Source organism: Cotesia typhae, unplaced genomic scaffold (assembly GCF_013202065.1).
Source record: "Cotesia typhae breed Kobodo isofemale line unplaced genomic scaffold, CoteBio_Ctyphae contig_42, whole genome shotgun sequence".
NCBI classification, from domain to species: Eukaryota; Metazoa; Arthropoda; class Insecta; order Hymenoptera; family Braconidae; genus Cotesia; species Cotesia typhae.
This window is the reverse complement of record NW_027423751.1, coordinates 231,356-256,452: the sequence shown is the minus strand read 5'-3', so window position 1 is coordinate 256,452 and position 25,097 is coordinate 231,356. Positions and strand designations below refer to the sequence as shown.

General features: G+C 27.4%; 4 protein-coding genes across 11 annotated transcripts in view; 3 read left to right on the top strand and 1 right to left on the bottom strand.

The window, feature by feature from the left end:
* Positions 1–1,197: 1,197 nt before the first annotated feature.
* LOC141528110 (nuclear pore complex protein Nup93) lies at positions 1,198–4,099 on the top strand. The gene is given in 5 exon segments (XM_074243980.1): positions 1,198–1,239; positions 1,334–1,518; positions 1,612–1,792; positions 1,865–3,410; positions 3,413–4,099. Coding segments are annotated over 5 exon segments (2,538 nt in total). The 5' UTR covers positions 1,198–1,212; the 3' UTR covers positions 4,012–4,099.
* A 15-nt stretch (positions 4,100–4,114) lies between these two features.
* On the bottom strand, positions 4,115–23,645 carry LOC141528116 (ADP-ribosylation factor-like protein 2-binding protein). Of its 6 annotated transcripts, none has more exons than XM_074243992.1 (7): positions 23,541–23,628; positions 21,796–21,962; positions 4,923–5,018; positions 4,734–4,840; positions 4,560–4,645; positions 4,396–4,492; positions 4,115–4,320 (listed from the first exon to the last, which is right to left on the bottom strand). In XM_074243992.1, the coding sequence occupies exons 3-7, from the start codon at positions 5,005–5,007 to the stop codon at positions 4,243–4,245; spliced, it is 453 nt and encodes a 150-aa protein (XP_074100093.1). In that variant the 5' UTR covers positions 5,008–5,018; positions 21,796–21,962; positions 23,541–23,628; the 3' UTR covers positions 4,115–4,242. The 6 variants fall into 6 exon arrangements, with proteins under 6 accessions (XP_074100093.1, XP_074100091.1, XP_074100095.1 ...); XM_074243990.1 differs by lacking the exons at positions 21,796–21,962; positions 23,541–23,628 and adding exons at positions 7,561–7,745; positions 7,928–8,013; XM_074243994.1 differs by lacking the exon at positions 21,796–21,962 and having other exon boundaries at positions 23,541–23,645.
* Nesd (SHC binding and spindle associated nessun dorma) lies at positions 8,099–10,725 on the top strand. Its single transcript, XM_074243987.1, is given in 6 exon segments — positions 8,099–8,254; positions 8,690–9,557; positions 9,560–9,614; positions 9,693–9,897; positions 9,977–10,240; positions 10,313–10,725. Coding segments are annotated over 5 exon segments (1,638 nt in total). The 5' UTR covers positions 8,099–8,254; positions 8,690–8,698; the 3' UTR covers positions 10,568–10,725.
* Positions 12,560–25,097, top strand: part of LOC141528112 (pseudouridylate synthase RPUSD2) — a 70,642-nt gene continuing 58,104 nt past the window's right edge. Inside the window, exons 1-2 of one of the 3 annotated variants that reach the window (XM_074243984.1) lie at positions 12,560–12,814; positions 14,007–14,336. In XM_074243984.1, the coding sequence (XP_074100085.1) occupies positions 14,193–14,336 (144 nt within the window). In that variant the 5' untranslated portion in view covers positions 12,560–12,814; positions 14,007–14,192. Of the gene's footprint in view, positions 12,815–13,223; positions 13,377–14,006; positions 14,337–25,097 lie in introns of those variants that run through there. The other 2 variants (XM_074243986.1, XM_074243981.1) reach the window with 2 other exon arrangements.

Below are 25,097 nucleotides of genomic sequence, written 5' to 3'. Positions count from 1 at the left end.
GTTTTGATTTAAACTTTTCCGGAAATAATTTAGTAGGAAATTTGATAAAAAATCATGAAAATTAACTTAGCAGGTAGTTGATAATTTTAAGAATTTTTGTAACAAATAAATTAAGGCAAAAAAAAATTGACATTTAGAAATTTTATAAAACTACAAATGCAATTTTTTAAAAATAATTTTTTGGAGCAAATTTGTGGTAAAAAAATTAAAAAATTGTCAAGTGACAGCCAACTTCAATGTCATTAAAAATCAAATAAAACAATAACTTTTCATTTTAAAAAGCTTTCTTAGTAAGTAGAGTTTTTCTGAAATAGTAGAAACGAATTTACTAAATTTATTTGAAATGTAAATCTTGACATGAGATTTTAGCTTCAAATGTTATCACGACAGAATTCAAAATAAAGGCTACCTTGAAAAAAATTAACATCATAAAGATACACTCGACGCGCTTACGTGAATGGGTGAGGTTCTAACTTAGAACTCCTAACTATTTCAATGTAGAGGTCGTTACATTTCAGCCAGAAAAAGTAGAGAAAAATAAATTGTTTTACATTCTCATGTCACTCTTGTTTCATTCCCCTTCCTATTTTCGTATTATAAAAATTACTGGAATTCGAATTTGCGCGCGCAAGAGCGCGTTTGAGTTTAAGGTTTGCATACATTTTCATGCATATGATATATTCGACCAATCACGTTACGAATAGTTTGCTTCGATGATATACATTTTTATATTTTTCATCTAAATTATAAGAGTGGAATTTTCATATTTTTCTTCTAAATTATAAGAGTGGATTATTATGAAAAACTGTCGGCAATCAACTCAATGCTAAAAAATTAGGAGATTAATGATTTAATCGATTTATTTTTGTATGTCCTTTTGTCCACTTCATTTTACTGGTTATTTAACTGCACAATTTACCAATTGCCAGTTAATAACCATAAAATTACTAATTTGAAACCACCACTGATGTCGCTTGAATAGAATGCACCCATAATTGTTGATTCTATATTCCAAGTAAGTATCAGTGTAGCCAGATCGTGCTCTTTTCTTACCCCCACTTTGTAGGACACTCTCATCTGACTATATTGAAAGCGGTACAAAGTGGGGGTAAAAAAATCGCACGATCTGGTTACACTGGTATGTATCACCAATGTGACTGGTGACTTATACATGTATAGTATGTTATAGCACATAAATAATTTACCAAATTGATGGTTATAAGTCAATCAAGAAGCGCGGTAAAAACATTAAAAACATAAATGTATAGGTTATATATTCTTTAAATAAATTGATCCATGCAATATCATACTATAATTTAAAATTTGATTACAGATATTTATCATCATGAGTGATTCAGATTTTAATGAATTATTAAGATCAGCTGAACAGTTGTCTGCAACTGTTGAAAGCATTACTGAGTTACAAGTTGAACGAAATCTTCGCCAAATTTTAGAAGCTTCCAATGAACTTTGGTCTCGTGTAACACAAACCGGCACTCAAGATACTCAAGTACAAGCGTAAGTTGTTATTTACTCACTATGTATCATAGTAGTTGTAATAATTCAGTTGTTAAGATTAATTTGGCTAAAATTAAATTTATCCATTTACAGACACCTTTTGTTAGGTTCACGTGGTATTGATTTGCCACAAATTTCTCAGAAATTAAATTCACTCAGCGCAAGACGTACGTTTGAACCGTTAGATCCGATCGCAGATACTGATATTGTCAGTTACTTGAGAAATGAAAAAGAAAATGCTATTCTTTCAATTATTGAACAAGTTCACAAAGACGTAAGTATTCTTACCGAAAAAATTTTTAATCTTTATGTTTTTATAAATAACAATTAATTTTTATTTTGACAGACATTTGAGCTTAATAGAATTCAGCAAATGGAGCATATGCTTGGAGAATGGAAACAGATGAGATTTGAGATTATAAATGCAATGACTGCTCCTTCTGGCGAACTTGTTGATTTGAGAGGTACGCCTCAAAGAACAAAATTGGCTGGTTCTATGGTGACTGGACTGTCTAATATTGAAATGGCTTATGTCAAAGAATTAAAATCATACAACGACTATGTACTAAGAAGTATCACCAGACCAAGTCTTTTTAACGCATTTTCAAAAGCTGCAGAATCATTTGACGACAAAAAAGTTTTGGACATGTGGAACATGGTCGGGTGCATGGTGAATATTCCACCAACGACTAGAGGAGATCAAGTAAAATCACGTAGCAGTTTAGAAATAGAAGAAAAAATAGTTGAACAAGCTCGAAAATATCTGGAAAATCGTTATCGTGAATTTATGAATTCATTGGTTAATGATAATTTGGCCCAAGCAAAGCGCGGTGGGATTCCAGGTACTGTACCATTAGTAGCAAGTTTTGTTGGAATTAAGGTACAAAATTTACGTGATTTAGAAGATGCTGTAGTTAATGACAGACCACTTTGGCCTCTTGTTTATTATTGCATGAGAGCAGGAGATTTAAAAGCTGCTTTACAATGTCTTAATCAGTACGGATTAACATCACATGAATACAGACAATCATTAGATGAGTCTGTAGACAATTCTCGTCGTTCCGGAAATCGTGGTTCATCATTTCAAGAATTCAAACAAGCACTGGAAGAAGCTCTCGAGAATCCACAGCGACGACCCAGTTCTCGAAGTGAGTCTGTTATCAAGCTTCACTATCGTAAGCACGTAAGATCATCTACAGATCCCTATAAAAGAGCTGCTTACTGTACTCTCGTACCTTGCGATCCAGATGACTTACATTCTGAAGTAATGTCTACTGCTGATGATTATTTATGGCTTAAATTATGTCAAGTAAGATCTCAATCAGATGCAGAAAATAAATTAACTCTTGAGAATTTACAAACAACTATTTTGGAAGAGTACGGAGAATCATATTATCATGCTCATGAACAACCATTTTTGTATTTTTCAATGTTATTTTTAACTGGACAATTTGAAGCAGCTATTGAATTTCTCGCAAGAGGTGCCAACGCCCGACACTTACCTCATGCTGTTCATCTAGCAGCAGCAATGAATGAACACAATTTATTAGCGCTTAGTCAAAGTGTTCTAGCACCTTTAATAACAGTTGATCCTGCCGATAAACCACCAGCAAAAAGACTAAATTTTGCTAGACTTATTTTATTGTACATTAAACGTTTTGAATGTTCTGATCCAAAAGAGAGTCTTCATTACTTATTCTTACTGAGGTGTATAAAAGATCCTAACGGACAAAATATGTTTGCTGCCTCTGCTGCTGAAATGGTCATCAACTCACCACCAGAAAATCGTTCATTGTTAGTTGGTAAAATTGATAATGACCGAAGACTTCCCGGTATTTTAGACCAATTCCAGATCAACGTTGATAAAGTTATTAATATTTGCGCTGAAACTCTTTACAAAAAGGATTGTTAGAAGAAGCTGTAACTATGTACGATCTAGCTGGTAATCATGAAAAAGTACTTAACTTAATGTGTATGTTATTAGCACAAGTAGTAAGTCAAAAAAATACCGCTGGGTCATTGAGGTCTCGTTTACAAACAATTGCTAATGTAATTAGCTCACGTTATCAAGGGATTGCAATTCAGGTATCTGCTGAGTTAGTTGCTGCTTTCTACACATTACGTGATTTAATGACATTTTTCGACCAGTATCACAATGAACAGTATCAAACTGCTTTACGAACAATTTCCGATTCAAAATTATTACCTCTTCATGTTCAAGAAGTTGATGAAAGAGTTACTGCTTTAAGAAGAGTGTCACCTGAAGTTTCAGGGACATTGTCAGATGTTCTTTTAGCTACTATGACAATTCTTTATCGGCAGTATCAAAAATTACGATTTGCTAAACCGGGTGATGAAGCCACTAGAGAACAACAGTTTCGAGATTTACGAGAGCAGGCACAAGCATTAACAAGTTTCGCTGGTACTTTACCTTACCGAATGCCTAATGAAACCAATAGCAAATTGGTCCAGATGGAAATACTGATGCATTGATATTGATATTAAAAAAATTAATTGTTTATTTCTTATTTGGTACCATTTTTTCTAATTATGAATTTAAATAAATAAAATTTAACCTCGATACATTGAATTTTTATTTATTTATTTTTTTTTTTTTTTTTTTTTTTTAAATGATTCCATGAGAGTATGTACTAATATATCTATTATTATTCATATATATTAAGTAAGTACACTTGAGTGAATTGTGAATAATTCGTACCTATTCTAATTACTTGGACTTTTAAGCTTTAAAGGAGTAATTGTAATACCAGTACTTAGATCTTGAACCTTTCCTTCTTTTACCTAAATAGAAAGATCATATTTTTACGATAATTTTGTTACTAATTGTAATTTGATTATACCATTTATTTTACTTACGGCTTTATAATCCAAAATCATCTCTTTAAATGCTAAAAAGTCTGTTAAGCCGTAAAGAATGTCGAAAACTTCACCTTCTAATTTTGAACTGTTATCACTAATTCAAACATATAAAAATTATAAATTTTACATTTTTATAATATTATAATTTTACTTTAATTTACCTCAGTTGTTTATATAACATCTCCATTGAAAATTTCGGTATTATTTTTCTCAAATTAGTTTCTATGTAATTTTCTATCGTTTTATGCTGAAAAAAAAAAAATATATATATATATATACATGTATAATAAGTGAGTGATTATTTTCTTGGCTGAAAAAATATTTTTCATACTTACATATTCTTCAAATATAATCATGTAAATCAATTTATTTTCTTCTCCCGAATCAAATTCTCGCCAATATTTTTCCAAGATACATTGTTGAGTTTTTTGAAAATCAGTTTCTAGTACACATCAATTATTTCATTATAACATAAAATAAACAAAAAAAAAAAACAATATACTATTAAGAAATAAAACATTTACCAATTAAAATATCTTCTATGTGTCCAATGACTTCATTGAATGAACTATTACAATTATTGCTGTCAAAATTATATTCTTGCTCCATATCAACGCTCACTGTTGAATAATAAATAAATCAATATTGTGTTATAGTTGTTTTGTTGGTTTTATCATTAAAATAGTGAAACTCAAAATTGATGAATTTGATCGTAAGTTTCAGATGTTTACAATTATACATTTATTTAATTATTTAACGTCAACTACTTATTTGTTTATCGTACTAATTTTAAAATTAGCAAATGCATTGAATATTTTCTCAAATTTTTTTGTGCTAAGATTTTAAAAATAAAAGTAATTTTTATACTTTCAATGAAATTTTTTTCGACAATTTTTCATTCTTCATTTAAGAATAAAAATAATGTTGAAAATTAAATGTTTATAATAATAATAATAATTAATTATGCCCATAAGCCTTGTGTACGTTGGTTTGTATACGTTGAAGTTGGTTAGGCGTGTCATACACTCGGAGGGTGTTTATGTATTGTTATTATTATCATCCCTTAGGAACTATCATTCATATAAGACCATGAGCTATTATGACACTGAAGTTAGCAGACATCTGATAATTTTTGATTTTTTTATTAATTAAATCACAACTAAAAAGATATTTCTAAAAAATGACACTTATAGCTTTTCAAGTTTTTTACAGGTGAAATTTTTTTTTAAATTATTTAAATTGAAATTTTTTCAATAAAAAATTTCTAAAAATTTTGAAATGTCGCCTAACTTCATTTTCATGAGCTACTTAATACAAATTTAAGACCGAAAAACCAAAGAACCAAAAAACCAAGAATGAAAAACCAAAATAAAGAAGAAAATGAAAATGAATACAAATAGAATTGTTGATATATGATAAATATTTATAGAAAAAAAGAAACGCATTAAAATTATAAGTGTGAATTTAGCAGACATCTGATAATTTTTTAATAATTTATAAACAATTTATTTGTTACAGAAGAAATAGTATAAAAAAATGCATATGGAAATTGTCACAAGTTCTTTCTATATTCAATTATTTAGATTTTTTTACAAGCATTAAGTTAAAATTAATCTAAAAATTCTCAAAAATTAGCTGTCTGTTGTAAACTTGTTCTATTTATTCGAAAATTTTTTCTAAAAAATTTACTGGCATTACTCATTAGTAATTAGTTAAAATTACTTTTTAGTTTTTCAATTAGCCAATTTCAACAAGCTGTTCGGTTTTTATTTAAAAAAAAAAAAAAGCGTCAAATACCATAGAGTCCGTTAAAATGGGTCGATTCATTTAAGAATTGGGTTAGCGCAAAATTTTCAAAAATTTAATTTTTTTCTTATGAGTTTAAAATTTCCCAAATGATGGATTTTTTAAATTTAATCATTGTTACGATAGAAGTTATGTTGAATACTGCTAATCTCATTTAGAGCGATCGTCTGGAACAAGAAATATTGATCTCATAGGAAATTATCATAAGTTATTAATTTCGTTAGGATTAGTTGAAAAAAATGCTGCAAATACTAATTGATTAATTTAGGAATATCTTGCATATTTTTTGGTTAATTTCGTAGAAATCTATTGCATAATACTAACTTCATCAATAACATGTACTTTGTTAATAAATTTAGTTTTAGTAAAATTTAATTATAATTTCTCTAACAACTCATAAAATTTATTTAAAGACAAATATGTTACCGGCTATTGGACACGTATGACCCTGAAGTTAGCACATAGCCGATTTTTAATTAAGGATATCTCGAATTACGGCTAATGGACGCATATGAGATTGTTTGGCGCGAAAATATCTATATGTACAAAATTTTTTAAATTACTAAAATTTTTCAAAACCTTTTTATGACCAAAAATAATTTTTGGAAAGCTCTCTATAAGTTCTGAATCATCCAAATTTCTCAAAAACTCGTTATTTTCATTTGTTTTCAATTATTTATCTGTAGATCGTTTCAACTTGGTTTTTTTGTGCTGGGAGTCTTGGTTCAGAATAACTCCTTAAAAATCATTTTTTTTTTTTTTTAATAAAAAATTGTACATATAGTTTTTATAAAAATACACATGATACTAAAATTGAGAGACATCTGATAATTTTAAGAATTTTTTAACAAGTAAATTATAGCAAGAAAATTTTAATTAAAAATTTCATCTTTAGAAGCTCTGAAAAATTATAGTTTATTTTTCAAGAAAAATCAAAAAATTATCAAGTGTCTGCTAACTTCAACCTCATAAATACACATTTACATTTTTGATTTTTCTAAAATTTGAATATTTTTGAAGATATTCGAATCCAAAAAATTTTTTTAATTTTTGGGTACGGATATGAATTTGAAAAAAAATTTTTTTTGAATTAAAAAAAAAAGTACTTGTTTATTTTTAAAATATACACATGCACATTTTTTGGATTTTTTCAAATTTAGATACTTTCAAAAATATCGGCAAAAAAACGAAAAACTACTTGTGTATTTATCAAAGAATTGTCTGTACATTATTTTTCTCTTTAGTTTTTTCATTTATTTCGAAAACATTAAAATTTTTTGATTTTTTTTCTAATTTTTGTCTAGAATAAAAATAAAAAAAAACAACTTTTTTTGTTTAAATGAAATATGTACGTACTTGTTTCTTAAAAATCTTCGTGTACGTTTCCTTAAAAAACCAATAATGCCTAATATTTATAAATCACATTAGTCTTAACTTTTTAATTTAACGAATCCACAGAGTGTGCCATAGAACTTGACATAACCCCTCAAGCGTCACAAAATAAAATGTTTATTTTTCATGACACTGAAGTTGAGAGACATCTGATAATTTTAAGAATGTTTTTAATAAACAAATTATAGCAAGAAAATTTAATTTAAAAATTTCATCTTTAGAAACTTTGAAAAATCATAAATGACATTTTAATAAATAATTTTTTATGCCTAGTTAATTTTTCAAGAAAAATCAAAAATTGTCAAGTGTCTGCTAACTTCAGCCTCATTACTTATTGGGAGAGTTTATTTAACAAGAAGTCAGAAATTTATAATTGTCAACTTAAATTAAGCAAAACATCACCAAAAAATTTTTGTGCCGCTTGGGCCACTGTTGGGATTCATAAATTCAAATCATTTTTATCCGTCGAACCGCCATATCTGAATCAGCTGATGACTTGTAACGTATTTCTATTTTCAACTGAACATTTTTGAAACATTCACTGTCAACATTAATTACCAAATAAGCAAATAATAGCTTATTTTATCATTAGTGAGTAAGTTCACCAAAATTATCAATTATCAGTTCAGTCGGTTGAATTGGTTTGAATATTGAACTTGTAAGTATAAAAAAATATTAATAATACATTAAACAAATACTCACCAGAAACGTAATAAGTCTGTTATTAAGCCAGGCGGCACAAAAAAGTCTTTATTTTTGGGTAAATTTTATACATTAAAGTTAGTTGTCACTTGACAATTTAAAAATTTTTTTAACAAATAAATTTGTTTCAAAAAATAATTAAAAAAATTGCATTTATAGTTTTTAAAATTTCTAAATGTCAATTTTTTTTTGCCAGAATTTATTTATTAAAAAAATTCTTAAAATTATCAACTATCTGCTAAGTCAATTTTCATAGATTTTATTCAGCAATTTTATTTAAGTAAAAAATGACTAATAATTGAATTTTTACAAGATTTTACCAAAAAATTTTTTGTGCCACTTGGTAGATTATTGGTAAATATACGTACATGCTTATTAATTTATTTTCTAGGAATAAATAATGGAAGTTTACACTTTTGACAAAAGTTTTCAAGAACGTATTAATGAATTTACCGAAATATTATCAGGCCGTGAAACAATTGTTCCAGCATCTAGAATTAAATCAGAATGGTCGTACCACATTGAGTTGGTGATTGAACCAGTTGGCTGGCAAGCGTTGTGGAAAATTCCTCGATTAACTTGTCAAGATTTACAAATTCATTATCCTACTGTTGTTGTCGTATCAGCAGAACACATTGATTGTTCTGAATTGACTGTTTTTGTAAAAATAATCGCGGTACAAGATGAGATACATTTGCCAGAAAAATATCAAGTACCTTTGATTGAATTATATCCAACAAAAAGTCAAAACAACAGTACATTAGATGTAATCGGTACTGCTGAATGCATTGAACAGTTGAGATTTTTTTATAACCATTTGTGGATGCCTTGGGATGTTGATGATGATGAAAACTTCGATTGGGTATTACTTCATTTAGAAACACGGTTAAGATTATTTTTTGACATTAAACGGAACAATGTAAATAAAGAAACTGCTGATATTATAAGGACTTTAATAAAAGAAGCTAAAGATATTTCTGATAAAATATCTAGATTAGAAGCAGACATTTCTGATGATGACGAAGAAACAGAAGACACCAAGTTTTTAGTAGATGAAGGAAAAACTTGTCAACTTATGAAGCTTCACTTGAGAATGCAACAAATTAAAGCAGAAGTTAACGTGCTTGAAAATCCAGCAATGAGAGATGTACTACAACGGAATCCTAATTCTAATACACCAAACCGACAAGTAAAAAGCAAAGAAAATCTAGATAGAAAACCGGAAGCTTTTGTCGTTTGGCAAGGAGGATCGTTGGAGGATACAATTATAAACTTAAAAAAGTTGATAAATTTGTGACAAAAGATACATTTATCAAGTTAGAATAATTTTGTTTTTTTATTCAATTAATATTATTTTATAAATAATGGATTAAATTGTTTATCATCATTTTTAGAATTACAGCAGATTTACAAGAAGCATTAGATGCTTCTGAGACAAATGATAAAGTATTTGTAGCAGAGGGAGAACATTATATTTCAGGAGCTGGTGGCCTAGAGTATGGAGGTACTATTAAAAGTATTGGCAGTAGTTTAAATACTATTATTCATGCTAAGGAAAATGTCTGTAGTTCATCTTTATTTGATTTTTCTGGAGAGGAGGTATATATTACTGTTTTGATTTGGGTTTCACTTTCAAGTAATAATAATTCAACGATTATAAATACATTATGATTTTAAGGTGGTCTTAGACAATGTTACTGTTGATCTTGGTGAGCTACTAGTGGGAATTTTAGCAAGGAAAGGCATCATTAAGTTAAGAGATTGTAAAATATTTGCATCGAATCATAGTGTTATGAAGCTAGGAATTGTTGTATTGCCAAACAGTAAATTGATTGCTGAAAATACAATTTTTGTGGATCTTGGAACTGCAGTTGTTGTTCATGCTGCTGGAGAAGTTACTTTGAAAGATTGTAAATTTGAAAGATGTACGGAAGGCATTCAAGTATGGTTTTCAAGTTTTTCAAGTTTATACTTTAATCTATTTTATTTATTGATTAATTAAATCTAATTTTAGCTCCAAGATGAATCGCGAGTACGCCTCACAAATTGCTGTTTATCAGGCTTTATGGAGTACGGCATTCGCTTAAAAACCCAAAAATATCTTACCAGCGCGGAAGGGAAAAGTGGCAGTCTAAATCTTTTAGTGGATGTTACAGAAATATCCTTGAAAGGTTGTACTTTCGAAAATAATATCCAAGGAGATGTGTTATTAAAACCTCGTACGATGAATGTTATAATACCGAATAATGAAAATCCAATGGAATTATGATTTGTTAAAATCATCCAATAAATAAATACATTATTTTTTTATAATAATTAAGTGGTATTTGATATTTTAAACAATAACGACTTGATGTTAAAAACTAATTTTGTAATTTTCTCAGTATCTGTTTTTTATCTACAATAAATAAGTTTTTTAAAAGTTATTTTTTAAAAAATCTCATTAGTAATAAACATAAAATGATGAATTTTCGTTTTCAAAGTGTTAAGTTTAATATATTAATAGATCACCTTACAATTTATCTAATTATATCAGTATTTATTTAAAAGATGAACAAAAATATTGAATGTTTATGACTTGTCAGAAATTTTTTCTTGATTTTTTTTTTTTTTTTTTTTTTTAATTGAATCAATTTATTAAAAATTTCTATTTCTCGATCAGTTTTTGTAAAAAGATTTGTTAAAAAATGTGTGATATTACTGCAGTTAAACGCTGGAGAAAATAATTTGTAAAAAAATATACCATTTAGTTAACGATGATATATTAATATTTTTAAAAATTTTAATTATTTCTATTGATAATTATTTAATTCACTTTTTGATAGTAATATTTATTTAAAAAAGCGCCATTCGGCCGGACCCGATATAGATAGGTAGATTTCCTGTTTGAATATTGAAAAAAAAAAAAAAAAAGTTATTAAAAGGCAATAATGTCCTAAAGTTTATTTTTTTTTTTTTTTTTTTAATATTTTTACTAATAACGATATAAAACCGACTACAACAAATAGATATTCAAAAACATCTACCTAAAAAATAGGATTTGTTACAGATAAAAGTCATTCGAAGATAAAAGCTAAAAATTAATTTATTCTTGATTTTTTTAACTTTCTCAACTACGAAATAAATTGAAAAAAGTATCAAAAGTCGACAAATAATATCTTAAGTTGAAGATAATCATGTGAACTTTGAATTAAATTTCATAGATTTAAGCTAACTTTTACCACTTAAAAATTATTTAATGAAAAAGGGCTGAAATACATTAATTGAAAATTTTCTCAAATTTTCAAAATCATGAAATTAATTAAAAAAATCATTAAAACTAGACGAACAATAGCTCAAATTGAAGGTAATTAAATAAAGTTTAAGATAAATTTAATAGATTTTATCTATTTTTTTACAGCTGGGAAATTATTTCCATAAATTATACGAAATTCAAAATTTTTAAGAAATGAAAAAAATTTTCGAACACCCACAACTCTTAAACTAACCGGCCGATTTTGCTCATCTTCGAACTTGGTCTTAGTATTGATCCTCAGAATAAGTCCACAAAATTTCATAGAGATCGGTTGAGAACTGTGGGCGCAATCCTGCTGACATAACGCGTTATATACAGAAATACATTTATAAAACTTTTGAGCCAATGTCATTTTTCGACATAACTCGATGAAATGAAACATATTATGATAAAATTTTTTAAAAATTATGATACAAGACCGGCTACGATAGATGGATTACTAAAGAAATCTACCTAAAAACGAGTACTAATTTTTACTGAAATTTGCTTCAGTAAAGATGAAAATTAAGTTAGCCGACATTTAAAAATTTTAATAATTTTATTGAAAAATTATTTTAAAAAAAATTAAAAGAAAAAATTTCACATGTGGAAAATTTTAAAAATTACTCATGCAATTATTTTTTAAAAATATTTTTTTGTTATAATTTAATAAATGAAAAAAAAAAATCAAAAAATTAAAAGCGTCCCCTAACTTTAGTATTGTTCGGTAAAGTATAAAGATAAAATAAAAAGGTTATTAGTTACAATTACAACTTGCAATCCCGGCGAATGTATTTTACCAGTTTATATATTTATAGATATATAATTGAATCTGCAAAAAACATTTTTCACTATCATAATATTTTCCTATGACAAAATTACTCGCTACACTATATATATTAAATAGCCGCCTGGTGGGAGAAATTTAAGTAGAAAGAGCCTTTGACTAACACAACTAGATATATCTATATATATGTATATTTATAATTTTTAAGTTGCCTGAGTGGAGTGTGTTTTTTCGGATTTAATATGATGATAAAGACAATTTAATATAAAAATATCAATCGATAAAAATATATTAATGACAAAATTGTTGAATTTCATAATTCATCAAAATTTAAACAATTTCATACAGAGTAACACATTTCTGTTTATAACCTGTAAACTTGATTTGTTATTTCTGGAAACACGTGTACTTTGAGTTGTAAGCCGGAGTTCGATAATTACATAGAAAATTTAAAGGTATATTGAATTTAATAGCGACAATCATGTATAATTTTAGTAATAATTCTTTTCTTTTATCTCATTTCAAAACTATTTTATTTTAACTTATTTTCAGAGGCATAAATAATCAAATGCAAATTTAATTTTTTCAAGTGGTTGCTAAAATATTTAATTATAGAATTGTCGTCTACGGAGTTACAATGTCAATATTTAATATAATAGGTGTCCGAAAGATCTATTTTGGAATTTTATTAAGAGTCTGAGCGATAAAAATTTTACCACTTGAGAAGTTTTTATTAAGTAGATGTTGTTTATAAAAGTTCCAAGCGTAACTTGATTGATAGAAGTCCAAATTTTTCAAGTTCAATAGTTATGAGAATTGATTTAGCAGCTATTTATTAATTTTTAGAATCTTTTAACAAATAAATTATGGCAAAAATTCATGAGAAAAAAATTGACATGTAGAAATTTTAAAACATTATAAATGCAATTTTTTAAAAATAGTTTTTCAGAAAAGATTTATTTGTTAAATAAAATTAAAAAATTATCAAGTGGCTGCTAACTTTAATGTCATTAATAGGTACGTGAAAAATTTTAAATTGTGGATCGTAATATATCTATATATATACATGAAAATTGATAAGAATGACAATGTTCCATTCAGTTTTAAAATTTGTTTGACACTTAACACAGGAAAACAATTATTTATTTTTTGACTGAGAAATCCGAAAATATATCCATTTTTTCTATTATAAGGTAAAAGACTCAGTTATTGACACTTGCAATTTTATTTTAATTAAAAAAAAAAAATAAATTAACTCTGATAAATTAATAATTATAATTTTTGAATTATAAATTTTAAGATGATTGATTTTTTGAGAAAATTTTATTTTTTTTAGTCAGAATAAAATTGCAAGTGTCAAAGAACTAGGCCAGTGTCAATAACTGAATCTTTCACCTTATGTTACTTTTGCATTATGGTACCATATATTGATACCCATATTAAAAATTATAAGTCGTAATTATGGAGAAAGACAAAATTTGTTACTTACATCAGTGTAATGCAATAAATATATTTATATAGAATTTATCCAAAAATCTACGATCGAAATTAATATTTATAGTTATTATAATCAGTAATTTTTTTTTGTAATTGTTATTTTTTTTTTTTTCAAGTTTCTAAAAAACGAATTTCTCAATATTATTTTAGGTGTCAACAGAAGACTGATCAGTTAGTATTACTACGAATCAAATTGGATGATAGTTTTTGAAGACACCAATAAACCTGACGAAGTATAAAAGTAATAATAAGTTATAAAATTTAACTGCTATCTTCAGTTTCTCCCAAAGGACCTAAAGCTTGTAAAAATTTCGCGAGTTAAATCAATTGATTAATATGATAGAAACTAGTGATCTATCCAATCAGTTGATTGATAAACAGACTCAATTTGGTAACAGTCGAATTTTGAATTCTTCGGACTCTATTTTTGTTTTTAAACAGACAGAATCTGATTATGAAGAACCTTCTTCTGATGATGAGGTAAGATATTGTTTTTTATTTATTTTTGTTTATCGATATCCAAAACTATTTCATATATTATTAAAGTTTAAAGCTGTACATAATGAAAAATTTGATATAATGACAGTAATGTACAATGCACTGACGTCGACCAAATGCTTTCACGTATAGAATAAGTTAATTCACAGGTATTTGGGAATTTAAAGTAAAAAAATGATTGAGCCATTAATGATCAGTAATTTTTTATTGCTTCTCTATTAGAGATTTCATCAAAAAACTTGAGTTGTACGACCTTTTGTCATGATATTGATTATAATCCATGCAGTTAATTAAGTACAAGTATTTATTTAATTCAAACACTGAGGTGATATTATTTAAACTTTTTTTAAATAAAATAAACTAGAATTCTTTAATTACCAGCAATGTGTGCACCTCAATCTATCAGTCAACCTGTGAAGTAACTAAATCTATTTATTTATTTGAATGCGAACTAAAAATGAACTCTCACATATGATTATATATCATTCTCGTTCAATGATTTTTTTTTCGACTAAAAAAAAAAATTAATGTCGCTGTCACTTTTACTAAGCCAACAAATTATGTTTTTCCTTATGACGACTCAAAAAAGTTACAAATTGAAAAAAAAAAATCTGGAAAACGGTTGATTCTGGAAGCCATTCCTGGAGCTTCCTGCTTATTTTCGAGCGTAACGCTCGAAGAGTTTAAGAAAATTTATTAATGGCTATAATTTTAAAACGCGTTGTTCGACTTTGACTTGTTTGATGGCATACGACCCAATTTTTTGAGTACAAAAATAATCCGAAAAGAAATGTCAGAGTAATGGGAAAAACACTTGTTCCCAAGTCTGTCATCGATGGTATCTGTCGAACCAACCAAAAAATTTTCTCGTTCTTGGCGGTGATCAACGTGGTTTTTTAAACTCTAATAATTATTTTATTCCATCAAAATGATCCGAAAAGAAACTTCGGAGTTGTGTAAAAAAAAAAAAAAACATTTTTTTCTAAATTTTTTGTCAACGATTTTTCTCGAATCAATGAACCGATTTTGACGTTCTTGGAGCCGATCGACATGGTTTTGTTAATGTTAAGAGCTGATTAGTTTTTGAAATCGATCAGCAAAGCCGTTTAAAAATTATTCCAAAAAAACCACATTCGAAAAAAATTTTATTTGTAGTTTTTTTTTTAGATTTATCAAAATCTACTGGTCCGAATCGATCCAAATTGTATTGAAAATCTATTTATCTTTTTTTCTTTTAAAAAAGTAAGGAATAAAGAGGAGGACGATCTGCACTCTGAAATAAATTCATAGCTTTAACCTAAAATCTTTAAATAAATGAAAAATATTATTTGTATCTGTTCAAGTCAATTTATCTATATTAAATTACTTACATTTCACTTTTCTTAGATCCTAATATTCAATATTAAATCTTGTTTTTTTATTTTTTCTTACTTGATGACTGCCTTCTTTTTTTTTTACTATACTGCAATTTAAACGCTCTTTTGAAGAAGAAAATGACCTAACTTCCACCATATAATCTTCTACCGGCGAAATTTTATGTATTTTTTGTGTTGCTGGTATTGTTTTCGCATTTATGAAACGATCTTCTAATTTCTCTTTCATCAAATTGTAGTCTTCGGTTGTTGAGAATCTAAAATTTATCTTAATTAACTTTATTTTAACTGTCCCACCGACTCCGTCATAAGGCCCTTTGCCATGGGCTGTTAAAAAAATCGCGGAGATATCACTGGGTATAATCCAAGATTCTGCTGAGTATAATCTAAATTCTCCAGGATACAATTTCGGATTATATCCAGTGGAATCTTACGTGGTATAATCTGAAATTTTACTAGGGGAAATGGAAGATTACAATGAGGATAATCTAGATATCACTCAGTATAATCTGGATTATACTAGCTACTATCTGAAATTTCTTTTCACTACAGATGTCACTGAGTATAATCTGAAATGTTATCCAGTGTAATCTTGTTCATTCCGTATATATAATTTGATTTTTTTATGTGTATACTTTTGTCATTCTTTTAGCTGCCATCACATGTTCGTTTTCTCAAAAGTAATGAAGTCATCGGTTGAGATACTCGCCAGCCGTTTCTTTTTTTTTTTCGCACGCTTTTTTTTATTCCGTTTATCCAACTTCTGTTGTTCTTAATATTCGTTTATTTCTACTGCCAAAAAGTTTCTCCGCCGTTTTAGACTCTGAGAGTGGAATGCGCTTCCTGGTTGTCAAGCACATTAGACGTATTTAGTAGAGAACATGGTTTCAGCATCATTTATTTGAGTGAGACTGATTCTTAACTCATTTTAATCTATATTAAATATCTCAATTCTCTTGATACAAATAGAAAATAGTAAAAATCTAACTTGAGACAGGATAAAATTTTTGGATTAGCCCAAAGTTAGATGCTACGTTTCGAGCTTATGATATTATTTATCATATTCGAAAGTTTTTCTATAGGTGATTAAAATTTCAAACATGTTCTTTTTTAATTTAAGCTACTTTGAAAAAAGTGGTATCCATACCTAGTTCTGACGTCTGGCTGGATTGTCTCAATTATAAAAGAGGACCTTAGTCCGATCAGAGTTAACGTTTTTCACAAAAATCAGGTTCAGGCTTTAAATAGGAAATCTTTTTACGCTCCAGGAGAGTACTAAGGATTTATATTAATGGCTCAAATTTTGAGGAAATTATTTTTGAGATATTTCCAACAAAATTTTGGATAAAATTTAGAAGAACTAACATCGCTTAATTAAAATCTGCTAAATTCTCGAACAACATTATGATTTTTTGAATTTTAAGATGTGTAATCAGATTTATCTTGAAAACAATGAACTTTACGGGTATGACTAACGTGGCTTGAATTTTAGGAAAATGAATTTTCTATCAAAAACTTTTTCTATAATTTTGTTGGGAAATCAGTACTTTACGAGAAAAATGAAAAAACTATTAAATTTGAGTAAAAATCGACTCAAGAATTTTTAGCGGCAAGACGGTTTAGAGAACATAAATTAGCTATAGACATTTTCGAATAACAAAGATTTGCCTACAATTTTCACGTATGACCGATGAAATAATATTGGATAGTACGAAGTTATAGATAATTGAAAAATATAAATTTACGTGTTAATTAATTGGGAAATTTTCAAATTCATTATGTGAGTACTTAGAATTGAAATTAAGAGCCTGTTTTTTGTGTGAATTTTTCTTTATGTGATTGCAATAATATTTTGAGAATGGAGTAAGAAAAAAAAAATAGTCATCTCAAACGAAGCACCCTAATGTGATAAAAATCCTAATTTTTTAAATTGCGTTAATAATAAATACTTTTCAAATTTGTGACAGTGGAAATTTTTCCAAGAAAAAAGCTAAAAAATTATTTATGTTAGCATGTGGAAATATTTCTTCAATTAACAATTTTTTGTAAAATAAATCGATAAATTTTTCTCCGTGATCTTAATGTTGTAAAACATAATTTACTTTGAAGCTTGCAAAATAATAATGATACAAAAGTAATCTTATACTTGAGATATTGCTCTTTGGTATTATATAAAATATTATTTTTCAGAAAATTTATTTTCTCGAACCCTTCTTTTTTTTTTTATGTATATGGATGTGGATATATTCGGATGACTACGCTGTGTCAAACTCATGTCACACCAACAATTTTTCTAATAGTTGAAGAAGATTTCTTTGAAGCTAAATATAGCTTTACATTGTGTAATTTTGTCGCATCAAAAAATGAAAAGAAAAAAGTATAGTTTTTTTCTTGTAATTGAACATAAAGTTCAAATTTCCTAATTTATTTAAATTTATAATTTAATCGTCACAACGAAACGATATGTTTATGATGATTGAAAAGTTATACTTGAACTATTTAGTCGGAATAATTATTATTGATATAATTACAACTATTTATACTAGATAGCTCCAATAGTTTTTGTGAAAAGTAAACAATTGATACATCTGCAGAAACCCGTCATAATCTCATTCGACTTATCACCTACCTAATAAAAGAGATTACAAAAATGACGTCGACTTCTGTCAATCAACTTTTTAAGAAAAAGATACGAAGTTTTTGAAGCCTTGAGGAGTTGTACCATCAGATGCATTTTCTTAGGATTTTTTTTTTCAAATTTGCACAGATCATTTTTCTAATATTCTGCATCGAACGGCACTAAATGAAATTTTTTAACAATACAGTTTCGGCGATATTGAATTTCAAACTTCCATATTTTGAGGCGCATTTTTTACATTGTACTATACATGATACCGAAAAGTTAGTCGTATATGTGATGATAACTAAGAAATCCTTCTTAAGATTGTCATAAAAAACTAAACCAACAATGAGCAAAAATTTTTCATTTTTACAATAGTTTTACTCTATCTGCAACATAGTTTTTAAATATTAATTGTTAAATTATGAAAAATATGTCGTGTTCAAGAAGTAAAAAGATATATTAACAACAAGCTGACAACACCACCTGTACTTGACTTATGAAAAAAGCGTGCATGCGTTAAAATTTCTTAAAACTATAAAATTGGACCGTGGTGTCAGGTTTTTTAAATGAATAATTACTCGTACGCGATTGACTAGGAAAAGTACAGAAACAACTAGTTTTAAGGTCCTGATTACAGTCCTGATTGTCTATGCTACATAATTTGGTATAAACTCTTTGCTCCGATTCTCATGATACAAATATTTGAAAACTTCTAAATTTTATGAAAATTCGGTTTCATAAAATTGAACTAAAATCGATAACATCTTGAATTTTCGAAAATCTATCATTTCTATACCGGAAAATGAAAAAGATTTACTGGAACGAATAAAATTTTCAAAAGCACTGAATAGTCTTAGAAGGAAAATAATTTTTTTTAACTAAAAAATTTTTTCTTGATTTAATAAAATTTTTATAACACTAAAATTATTCCAGCTTTTGTGAATATCCTTCACAAACAAAAACAATATGTAAGTTGTAACATATGTAAGTTTAAAATTTCAATATTATAACATTATGAGATAGTATTGTGTTTAATTTAAATCTTAATGAAGTTGACGAACTTCAGGGAAAACTTATATAGCACAGCTATCTGAGAACAATATGTAGCTTTAATCGCCCTGCTATTAAATATATCAAGCAAGGTTCAACTCTTCTTGGCAACATATTTTAAGAAATTCTTCTTCCCTAGGAACTCTATTACGTCTGACTTTAGAAATCAAAAATTTTAAAGAAGAATTGGATTCATTTGTCTATATTAAGTGTATTTTTAAAAGCGCTCTTTGCTCTCATGATACGGGGTATTCAATGATCATATGTTGCACAAAAACATCATTTTAAACGTACTTTAAACACGTACAATGATAAAAAAATCTCTCCTTTTCAATTATTAAAAATGAACTTACGAAATTTATGACTTCTAGATGTTAACGTGAAATACTTTTAAATAATTTTTCTAGTCGATGTCTTTGAAATGTTATTTTTTGCTGATTCTAAAAATTTACAATATTTTACTTTATTATAAGAATTATTTATAAGAATTATTCTAATGTTTTTGGTGGGTTCGAACGCTGTATATAATAAATAGTAGCACGTAAAATCAGTTCATAAATGAATAAATATCTGAAAAGCGGTTGACCCTGCAGGCCATCTGTATTACATCAATATTTTTTTTGATTCAAACATCAATATTTTTTAAACGAGTCGTTCAATTTTAATTTTTCCGGTAGTATTCGATGCAGCTTTTTAAATATTAAAATATTTACAGGGTCTTCAGTCGGATTGATCGAAGAATTTTTAAGTTATATTGGGGATAGTCAGAAAGGTTACCTAGGACCTCAAAACGTAGAGATCTGATGAAAACTCGCATTTTGAAAGTTAGACTGAAATAAATAACTTCTACTTTTTAAAATTATTAATTTTTAAAATGGCAAGTCAAAAACTTGTTTTGAAATTAAAAAAAATTTCATACTTTTTAAACGGCATAGATCCGATTTTATCTTTTCAGATTATACCAGATCTGCCACTGAAAAAAAAGTTTTCTACTCGGCAGCATCTGCTGTATAGTAACTAGATTGAAACGAGTGGATCGTTACGGTTACAATCCGTACAGCTACGAGTAGCAGTCTGAATACTGGCCGTCACGATCTATTCGGTGCCATTCACGAAATTATTGCTACCGCTAGTATACTGTTTTCCTAACATCACTCTCCTCTAGACAACAACATGTGGATATAATGCTGACAGTTGCAATACTGTATACATGGAAAAAACAAGATTTAACTGGTTTCCACGTCGAATGGAACCTAGTTACATCTATAGTGAAAAAATGTACAGATGGTTACTACTTCTATGTAGATTGTAGTGGGGTAAATCTTCTTTGAACTCAGTTCAATCCGAGATAGGATTCAGTTCAACGAAGATTGTCCCCATTACAATCTACATAGAAGTACACAGAAAAAAAAAATTTCTTGAATCAAGAAAATTATAAAGAAGACCGAAGTTATTTTGGAGCAAGAAGAAATTTTCTTGGCTTAAAAAAATTTAACTTCGTTCAAGAAATTTTAACTTCATTCAAGAAATTTTCAATCTTCCTTAAGATTTTCTTGATTTCAGAAAATTTACGCCTGACTCAAGACTTTCTGTCTTTCTGTCTTTCTGTGTAGTTACCACCTGTATATTTCTTCACTATAGATGGAACTAGGTTCCATCCGACATGGAAATCAGTTAAATCTTGTTTTTTCCGTGTAGTGCGGAGCAGAAAACTTTTTTTTCAGTGTGGCCTAACAGGTATTTTTTTTAAACGAAATAAAATTTTTAGATTTAATCAGATCTAGATTGATAAAATAAGATATAATGTTTAATCTAGAATTGATATAGTAAACTATATAAGCACATCATTTATTGTTAATTTCTTTTATTAAACTATTAGTTTAAGAAAGTTAAAAAAATATCGAAAAGAATAATAGGCCCAAAGTATAAACAAATTTAACACATGTAAACATCAACTTCAAATCTCTTCTCTCATACTTATAATTGATAGTTTCAAAAGTGTTTTTCTCGAAACTATATTTTAAAAGTTGAAAAGTAACATTTCCGTAAACGGCTCTACTGATCAATCTGAAATTTTCATATAAGCTTTATAGGTATTTATTTTAGTAATTAATAACTAAAGATTAACTTTTTCAATTGATACTAGCTTTTTCAAAAACATTTTAATGCAAGAAATTTTCATTAAAAAATCAGCATTCCTTTTTTGGAATCCGCCATTTTGTAGAAATAAATTGATTTATCCACAAATTTATCAACGATATTTGTATTTTTTTTAGCTTAAATAGCTTAATAATATAAGATACGTACAGTTTAGAATGTTTCGAGTTCAAACTAACGGAAGTTTCGAGGAAGACAAATTTTCTAAAATTAAAAAAAAATTTATTTTCCTACTTACCTCACCGATGACATCACATTTAAATATCCGTCTCGTGCAAGTATATCATATATTTTTTTCGTATTTTAACCACATAACTCGTGTAGAAAATCGAATTGTTTCCATTAAAGACTCTTGTTATATCAGCATAATAAACACGTATACAAACACACGTGCATGCACTCTTCCTAAAAATAGCTATTTTTTTTTAATATTATGAAATGTTGACGTCTGTTGAAATTTAAATTTCAAAACTTAGTCAGCCTGTGACTAATTACGTTTTTATTAAAAATGTAAAAGCTAGGTTTTAACACTCAAAACATTTATTGTAAACAAATAAATATGTTTAATTTTAATACAACACAGAAATAGAAGTTTTACTGTGTAATAAATTTTTTTGATTCTAAGAAAATATTTAAAAGGACGGAGATTTTTTTAAAGAGAAAAAATTTTCGTGCTTCTAGAAAATTGTCATTTGAATCAAGATTATTTCGATTTTTCTCAAAAATATTGATTGTTCAAGTAATTTTTTTCTTCGTACGTTACGCACATATGTTATGTAGAAACATTCAGAGAAATTGCAAAGGGAGTTTTTTTTCAGCTTATTTAGAATTAACAATTAGGAAAAACTTATTGTTTTTGCTTTTCAAAGTATTGAATTAAAAAATTTAGGTTTATAATACAAAGCACAAAATTCAACAGAATTCACAGGTCTTTCTCTTAACAGATGAATTTCAATTTTTCGTGTCCAATCGAACTCAAACTAAAACTGCCCGAAGAGTATTAAAAGCACTGAAGTATTAAAAAAAAAAAAAAAAAAAAAAAAACTGAAGAAATGGATAATTAACTTATATATTCATTAAGCTACTTTACAGTCACTGATGTAATTGAAAATAATAACAATACAAAATACTAATTATTAAGTTCTGACGAAGTGACTGACAAAGATAAAACTATTTAAGGTCTCATGTGGTATCTAGGATCAAACTAAATCAGAGGACGAATTAATTAATTTTATAAAAGCAGTTAAAAGTGGCAATTACATCAAGATAACGCGATAAACGATGAATCTTAGACGAGAAAAGTACACGGCAGATTTATTATTATGCTATACGTAGATGAAAAATTGGCTCATACAACGGCCTTCTTTGTTTTTACTTTGTTTATTTATGATTTTTATCTCTGTTACAAACAATTGTATTTCACAGAAATTTTGAAAAAAAAAAAAAAAAAAAAAAATTTGTCTATAAATAAATTTTGATAAGTAAAAATTTACCTTTACTATTCAAAGATATTATAAATTTTCAAAAATTTTTTGGTCAAACTTAAGGAAAGGAATACGCTTAAGAGAAAAAATGAGAATATTTTCTGTGGTTTAATTAATTGATTTCAATTAACCTAAAAACAATCGAATATCGGTCAGAGATCATAGTACTTGAAACCAAAAAGTTTTACAGAATTATTCTAGAAAACCTTCGTTTTATCAATTATGATAATCAGATAATCACCATTCAAATCATTACTTTTTTTTTTTTTTTTTTTTTTTTGATAACATACACCAATAATATTTTGTATACATAAACATTCTGTGGTATATTGCTGGCTAAATATGTTTCTGAATAGTCTTTGTAGTTGATTTAAAAATTTGTCTAGGTAATTAATTACCATTTAAAAGATTAAAATGCCATTTATCAACGCTTTTTCCCAAGCTGATTTTCAATCATATATATATATAGTTACTTATTCGTAATAAATTTAGTTGCTACCTTATTTCAACATTGTTATGTAGAAAAGCAACATAAAAAATAACAGAAACTGTTCCCCGGGCAATCACGTGCTCTGAGCCAAATATACTTCCAGTGTCTTTCAGCTCTTGGCTGTTACTGGGTAAGAAAGCAGAGAGCGACCTGTATGTTTTTGTTTTACTTTTCTCTGTATATCTCTATTGGTCGTTTTGCGTGCTGTTTCTGACCTTTGATTTATTGTATACTGTCTACGAGCATTTTCCTTGTAGTTATTTTACTGCTTTTATGCGAACTGTCTATGCAGCAGTACCAAATACAGAAATTTAATTAAAGATGGTCTGAGTGCAAATTTACTTCATTTTTTCCGGTGTCTAAAACGTACTGCATCGTATTAGTGCAAGAAAATCTTCTGCTATAAAAGATCACTCTAATATAATATTTAATAATTTTTACCGAAAAAGAGACACCCCAAAATGACGGTGACTTCTGTTGTTTGATAGTACCATGCTAGTTGTAATTTTTTTCATTATTTTCCTGAAAGAAGGCATTTAAAAATAATCGTGCCCCTAAATATTAATTTCTTTCCATTACTAGTTTCCTAGAAAAAGGAAACCTCAATAAAAGGGTCCGAGGGCAAAGCCCCTACTCGTAAAAATAAGTTTAATTAAACATTAAAAGTCACAAAACATTTTTATTAAAACCGATATATTTATCGACTGCTCGATAATTGCAATCTAAATATTTTATGTTTATTTAAACTCATAAAATTGTCTTGAATGCTTGAATGCCACAGCCTTGTCCAAATCAATTGATTTATTTAATTTATATTATGTTATAAAATGTCAAAAAATTAGGAAAAGAAAAATATTTTTCTTTAAATAATAAGAAGATATCCCGGCCGATTTATTTTTTAGATTTAACTGCCTCTTTAGATAAAAAAAACTGCGTTGAATGTCACAAACATACTGACATTGATTGACTCGTTCAAAAGATATTTATATACATCAAATTCTTTAACAATGTTTATTTTTTATTTTCTATTTCTCAATGTGTTAGAGTTTTAAAACAAAAATAATGCCAAGTGCAAAATCTAATCAAAGAAATCTAACCAACAATAAATGACAGATCTTTTTGAACTCAAAAACAAATAAATAATTATGTGAGCTCTTGAAATCGCTAAAAATTTTATTCAGAAATTTCCTATTCGATCGCAAATTATTCAAGCAGTATTGTATTGTATTGTATCAACCTAAAATTTACCGGAAAACTTAAAAAATTACATTTTTTTTATGTTTCTCTCGCATATTTTAAAATTGTATGATCAGAACTGCATTAAAATTATTTATATCTGCTGCTCGCATTTTTTGTTGACATCTTTAGTAAGAAAATGTATTTTTGCTCAGAGCACTTATGAATAAAAATTGAAATTCTTTCTTAATCAGTATCGAAAGTAAAATAAATTACAAATAATTTTTTAAGATGACAAGAAAAATAAATTTTTGAGTGTGGAGTTTGAAAAAATTTTTAAAAACAAAGTGTCGAGCTCAGGGTGCTAAGCTCTACAAAAGTTCGAAGTTT

What these genes read in the sequence shown, in the direction of transcription:
- LOC141528116 (XM_074243990.1), bottom strand. An exon ending in ATGTTATATAAACAACTGAG is followed by an intron (nt 4,493 to 4,559) that starts GTAAATTAAAGT and finishes TGTTTGAATTAG; the next exon opens with TGATAACAGTTCAAAATTAG. An exon ending in TGATTTTGGATTATAAAGCC is followed by an intron (nt 4,321 to 4,395) that starts GTAAGTAAAATA and finishes CTTTCTATTTAG; the next exon opens with GTAAAAGAAGGAAAGGTTCA.